General features: G+C 40.8%; 2 protein-coding genes across 5 annotated transcripts; one reads left to right on the top strand and one right to left on the bottom strand.

Moving 5' to 3' along the window:
* The first annotated feature begins 347 nt into the window (after window positions 1–347).
* LOC104604712 (serine/arginine-rich splicing factor RS31-like) lies at window positions 348–4,036 on the top strand. 4 transcript variants are annotated; one of them, XM_010269189.3, is made up of 6 exons: window positions 348–480; window positions 749–887; window positions 2,257–2,369; window positions 2,517–2,752; window positions 3,244–3,501; window positions 3,627–4,036. In XM_010269189.3, the coding sequence occupies exons 2-6, from the start codon at window positions 782–784 to the stop codon at window positions 3,655–3,657; spliced, it is 744 nt and encodes a 247-aa protein (XP_010267491.1). In that variant the 5' UTR covers window positions 348–480; window positions 749–781; the 3' UTR covers window positions 3,658–4,036. The 4 variants fall into 4 exon arrangements, with proteins under 4 accessions (XP_010267491.1, XP_010267489.1, XP_010267490.1 ...); XM_010269187.3 differs by having other exon boundaries at window positions 3,624–4,036; XM_010269188.3 differs by having other exon boundaries at window positions 403–421; window positions 3,624–4,036.
* A 205-nt stretch (window positions 4,037–4,241) lies between these two features.
* On the bottom strand, window positions 4,242–5,561 carry LOC104604713 (Calcium-binding EF-hand family protein). The gene has a single exon (XM_010269191.3). It carries the CDS (start codon window positions 5,347–5,349, stop codon window positions 4,978–4,980), a length of 372 nt encoding a protein of 123 aa, XP_010267493.1. The 5' UTR covers window positions 5,350–5,561; the 3' UTR covers window positions 4,242–4,977.
* Window positions 5,562–6,024: the final 463 nt, after the last annotated feature.

Here is a 6,024-nt window from a genome sequence, read left to right as displayed (position 1 = left end):
GACCCGATGGTCAAATAACGATAGAGAAAGAGTTGGACAATTGTTAGAAAACTTAAGGGTAGTGCAAGAGAACAGATAGGGGTACCGCGTATCATTAGGCTAAACAATGAGTAATTTAAGAGATTTACCCAAAAAAAACCGACTGATACTATCATTATCAAATTACAAGCAGAAGCACACGTGTGAGTCCATTTATTCAACCCAGGATCGGACGGTTGAAATGTTGCGTATCAGATGATAACTTTGAATATAGATTCCCAATTAAAGCTCCGATTTTGACGGTCACGAGAAAAAGTAGCGTAAAGTTGGCGTCAAAGGTGGGACCTGGTTGGCTGTTACTATTTAAGGCCAAATCTTCCGCGCTTGCTCTCTCCACTCTCTTTCTCCCGTAAGGGGTATTGTTTCGGTTGGAGAATCAGAGGTAGTTTCTCGAGGGTTTCGTTTTGCTTCGGTTGGAGAATAAAAGATATCTTGTTGAGGGTTTGTTACCCCCTACGCATATTCATCTGCCTTTCTTCTTTTTACTATGCTTCATGATCAAATGAGATTAAGCAAATATGATTTTGTCATTCAACGGGATGTTTTCTTACTTGTTAGGGGTTTTCATTGGGGTTTAGGGTCTCTGTTCTCCGGGCTCGAGTCTACTTTTATTGTTATTTTTTTTCTTTTGTTTCTTTCATTCTAGGATCTTTCGCTAGGGTTTTTCCCCCCATAATCCTCTGTTATCGTTGTTTCTTCTGCACTGTAGATTTACCCGGGGTGCTTTTGGGAGACTACGAGTATGAGGCCGGTTTTCTGTGGTAATTTTGAATACGAAACTCGTCAATCTGACTTAGAACGACTGTTCTCTAAATATGGAAGGGTGGAGCGCATTGACATGAAATCTGGTAAGTGTTATCTTGTTTTCTCTGTTGGATGGTTGTTCTCGTCATTGGGTTCTTCTGAATAGTTAGCTTCATGGTAAGATGAATTACCTTTGAATAATAATCATTGAATGGTTCTTAAATTTGGTTGGTGAGATTCACATGAGCTGTTTCAATTCTGAATGAATGCTCAATTTCATTTATAGAAACCTGATGTTATGCATTTTCTCTTTTCTATTTGTGCGTGCTATTCGGTTGCAGTTTTGAGCTTCAAAATTGCCTAGACGTTATTGATCTCCTTATTGTATGCACTCTCATTAGAGTGCAAGGTGCTGACTTCATAAGAAGCGTGATGTTTTCAACAATTTTTCGCTAGACCCCAGTATGCTTAGCAGTTAGCAGTATCTGGTTCTGAGTTTCCATAGTTTGAAGTACTGACCAAGGCTTTAACTGAGAACCCAGGCACATGCATTGACCAAGTTGAGTCAGTTGGATTAAGTTTATTTTGGTGTCCTGCAATGTTTCCTTTTGCAACTTTCATCCTGATCTTTGAATTTTTCGTTTTAACGGTTGCTTGGAGCCTTGGCTTTGAGAAGTTCAAAGGAATTTGTGCGTTTCTGTTGCCCTTTCCTTTATTAGGGTAAAAGGTTAGGTTTCCATTACCGGCCTTGCTACGTTTATGATGCTGTCAAGAGTTGTTTTGTTTCCGCACATCAGTCTGTTGGATGTGGATATGTGAACAAAAAGGAAAGAAGAAAGAGAAAATAACAGAACGATATTGTATTTCTTTGGGAAAAAATTCCCATATTTAAATGTTTGTTTTGACGCAGGAACTACTACTAGGGGACCCGAGCTCATATCTGGGCTCACCAACTTCCGTGCAAAAAACCTTCCACCCTGACTGCTCATCAGCTCCTTCCACCCACAAATGGCATCCTTCTGCATTTTCATCTGTCACTCATCCCCCACACTGCTCAAAGTTGGCATTTTACAAGAATGGTCATAGAGGATCAGTCAATCAGTCATGCTATTCCTACTCCTATCAATGATCATGGGGGAATGAATCAAATCAGTCATGCCATGCCTACTAGTGCTTAACACTTGGCTGTTTGAATGGTGAAGCATGCTCAGCAATGTCTTCTCACTTCTGACACTTCGGAAGTAAAATTTAATGCCATCATCATGATTTAGTTCATCATGCAAGGTCTCCCCTCTCCTCATTATTGACAACCTTATGTGCATCAGGCCCTCACTTATTTGCAGGTGTTGTATTCTTCTGTTCTTACCAGGGAAATGAGATCCTAATTGGCTTATCATAGTGAAGACCCAGTGAAAATGATATCCAAAAGTTATCCTTGCCACTATTCCTACTGATTTCCTTGTTTGGCTGCAGGTTTTGCTTTTGTTTACTTCGATGATGAGCGTGATGCCGAAGATGCCATTCGGCGAATTGATGACACACCATTTGGTTACAGTAGACGCAGGCTCTCAGTGGAGTGGGCAAGGGTATGCATTCTTAGCGTGTGTTTCATGTACTAGGAAGAAAACATTGTTATTATTTGTGGGCTTTATTGTGACTTATTGCTTTTGAATAAGCTTGGCAAAAAAGGGTCAATCTGTAATCACTTGCTTCTTAACTTTTATTCTCTTCAGCAAGGTGACTGTGGCTTACGGCACAGAGATGGTTCTAGGGCAATGGCGAATCAGGGGTCTACCAAAACTCTTTTTGTCATCAATTTTGATCCAATTCGCACAAGGATTCGTGATATTGAGAGGCACTTTGAACCTTATGGAAAGGTTCTACACGTGCGGATTAGGAGGAACTTTGCCTTTGTGCAGTTTGAAACACAAGAAGATGCTACAAAAGCTCTGGAGTGCACACACATGAGGTTGGTAAATTTCTGTTTCTTCTGATGCTTGTAGTTGCATTTGTACTTTCACAAGAGAGTTTCATAAACCTGATTGTTGAACCTGAAAACAATTACAGGTGAAAGCTTTTTTCATCTGTAGGAGGCAATATTTACTGACCTATTGAACCTGAAAGCTGTCAGAGTCATAGATATGGTGGTTAAAGAAGATGGTCCTTGTATTTTCCTGGTCAAAACCCTCAAAACTGGAATATGAAGAGGCCACTGGTTCACTGGTTCAAACGTTATTGTCAACAGTGATTTGAAAATATTACACTTTTAAGTCACCTGTCCTTTTCAATTATAGAAAAAATATTAATTTTCTTTTTCCCTTTTGTGTGTGCGGGCTGGTGGTTTTGCCATTCACGAGCAAAGAAATTGTTTGTTTAGGACATAGATATTATTCATTTGACATATTGTTTGCTGGTCTAGATATGTCATATAATCTCTAAAGGCTTTCCAAAATTTTGCAGCAAGATTCTGGACAGGGTGGTATCCGTGGAGTACGCCCTGAGGGATGATGGTGAGCGAGTTGAGAGGCGTGATAGCCCCAGAAGAGGTGGTGGTTATGGGAGGCGTGGTGATAGCCCATATGGCCGTTCAGTTAGTCCAGTGCATCGCAGAGGTAGACCAAGTCCTGATTATGGGCGGGCTCGCAGCCCAGTGTATGATAGGTACAATCGTTCAGAATATGACCGAGACAGGAGTCCAGATTATGGTAGCTATCCAAGGTATGTTGCTGTTTATATGCTTAAAAATAAACCATGTGCATGTCATGAGAAATTGCTTATGTAAGTAATGCATCTTGGTTCTATTGGTTGATTGATTTTTCCTTCTCTTTTTCACTCTCTAGCAGCAGGTCTCCTCCCCGAAGGTCAAGGACTTGAATGGAAAACGGCAGATGGAAGTGTGGGGGAGTGGGGTTTGTAGAGTATATGTTGGTGGATCGAAAATTCTTTCAATATATGGTTGAATTAGTTGCTTACTTGCTTTCATGGGTGGGGGTACTCTCTTTTCTTTTGGCCATCTAAAAACCTAACGTGGGTAGAAGCCTCGTCCGGCACTAGAAATGGAGGTTGTAGTCGCTGTATTAGCTGGCTGAAGAATTGTGTTTTCCGATTTTTAACTTATCCGGTCAAATTGCCTGTCTGGGTGTGTACCATGGTGTAGCCTAAGGTTATGTTTAGCGTTTGTGGTTCTGGAATGGTTTCTAGTTGGATTCAAATTCCAAATTATTCTCGTTTTATTCTTTAAGAGGGAGGATCTGAAGTACATGCTATTCATTTATATATTCATGTAGTAGAGGGTGCCATTAACTGCACAATTATGAGATTATTCCCGGGAGCTAGCTGTCTTCGCTAGTTGAAGCGAAGCTGCTGCTTACTAGCGATCGGTTGGATGATTTTTTGTATTTGGATTTTTATTCCTACTCCCCGTTAATTGTACACAACCATTTGTTTCATACTTAATATGGAATTAAGCAGAGAAATTTGATAGAAGTTCAAAAGAAAATACCCCAGTATAGAGAGTGGGAGAGCCAATACAATATTGGTTTCACTTTTTGTCAAGGGAACTTGGTTTTCTATTTTTTGTGGCCAATTTGAAACTCCAAGGCATCTACTTCTGTGTTAACTAAAATTTCAATTTGTAGATCTAGAGGTTCTTTGAGCGGTAACCCTTCTTTTAAACAATGAAGATTGTTCTTTTATTATTATATTGATTGATAATTGATATTTGATACATTTTCAATAATCATCTACAGTACCATTAGAAGAAGTGATCTGTTCCAAGTTGAGAGGTTTAGAAGAATTTAGGGGCAGACAAAAAAATGGATTGGGGTGGAAGTGCCCATTATTTGCCTAATTGGGAGATTTAAGGGCTAGAGCCTTAATGCTTGCAAATGACTTACTGATAATACAAGACGTCGATTTTATTATTATTATTATTATGATCGAGTCATATTTGATTGGGTCCAAGAAGACGGCAATGCAATGTGTTAGACGGGTGGTTGGGTGCATCACGAGTTAATGAACCGTTATCATTGAACTTGCGACGTGAGGCTCAGAGCCTCAGAGTATGACTTGGTTCGTCAAAGCAGATACAGGCAGAGAGAGAGAGAGAGAGAGAAAGGCAGAATACAGCATAATAACATAGCATGAATGATTAAACACTAGCTAATCTTTCTCCAAATTGTCGAACGAAACAGATTAAACTGACTTGTGTAACTCTCGTTCGAGCGCCTTCTGAAGCCATGTTTCTGCATCTTGCATCATCCCAGGGCTGAGTCTCACCATCAAGATGCAAAACTCGGTTTCGTTGAGTGCACCGTCTCCATCCAGGTCACCTTCCTTCACCATCGCTTCCGAGTCCTTTAGGGTCATCCCTTCCATACCCAGAAGGGCGGAATTCCTCTGAAGGCTTTCCGATGTTATTAAGCCAGTCGCAGGATCTGCTAGAAGCCGGAATCCAGCACAGAGTTCGGCCACAAAGGAATCTACGTCAAGCTTCTCGGCCATGATCGGTAAGAGGTCCTGGTACTCGGTCGTCGGGACTGTAGTTGGGATCCGGCCATTTGCCATACTTTCTGGGCAAGACTGACTTTTAACGACGTGCTCGCCTGCTAATCCAAAAACGATAACGAAAAATTTAGTTGAGAGTGAATGTCACAGTATGGACATGGAGAGTATTATGTATGGACACGAGGAAAAAGGTAGAGGTAGCCACGCATTTATTAACATTTTGCGATCGTGGTCATGGGGACGCTATGGTCTTTTTACAAGCGGAGGTCTGGGAAAATCTACCAAAGAAATAGAAATAAAAAAAATCGGATTTCGGAAGTATGGGTGTGATGAGTAGAAACTGTAAAGTACAGTATAAATTTGACCGCTCGAATTGGGGAGTCTGGAACATTTTTCTTCTCCTCAGTCCTCTCTCTACTCAAATCCAAAAATCGTACTGCTTCGTCCTCGTCCACATGGTTTCATACAGAAGTTGGGATTCTCATATCGGGGGGTGGTCCTATAACCTTAACTCCAAATGGACGGCTTTGATTAATGGCTCAGTAAGCCATGTTGTACTGAGGACTTGAAGTCTATGATATTTCTTTTAGAGCTTTTTTCTAATAATTTATTTATTTGTTTGATGTTTAAATGCTGTAAGCTGCAAGAGATTTCTAGGAAGGTGTGTTTTGATGGGTTGCCTAGTTTGTCCGACGTTTGGCTTCTGCGAAGCTTCCTCGAGTCTCCCCTGAGAAT

The sequence above is a fragment of the Nelumbo nucifera genome, chromosome 1 (genome assembly GCF_055504915.1).
Source record: "Nelumbo nucifera cultivar China Antique chromosome 1, China Antique-T2T, whole genome shotgun sequence".
Classification (NCBI taxonomy): domain Eukaryota; kingdom Viridiplantae; phylum Streptophyta; class Magnoliopsida; order Proteales; family Nelumbonaceae; genus Nelumbo; species Nelumbo nucifera.
Note: the sequence above shows the minus strand (reverse complement) of the source record. Positions and strands in the feature narration are given on the sequence as shown.

Bases quoted from the DNA above. Each gene is read 5' to 3' on its own strand.
- LOC104604712 (XM_010269187.3), top strand. From the start codon at position 782: ATGAGGCCGGTTTTCTGTGGTAATTTTGAATACGAAACTCGTCAATCT. The intron at 2,370-2,516 runs GTATGCATTCTT...TATTCTCTTCAG, and splicing joins TCTCAGTGGAGTGGGCAAGG to CAAGGTGACTGTGGCTTACG. The intron at 3,502-3,623 runs GTATGTTGCTGT...TTCACTCTCTAG, and splicing joins GATTATGGTAGCTATCCAAG to CAGCAGGTCTCCTCCCCGAA.
- LOC104604713 (XM_010269191.3), bottom strand. From the start codon at position 5,349: ATGGCAAATGGCCGGATCCCAACTACAGTCCCGACGACCGAGTACCAG.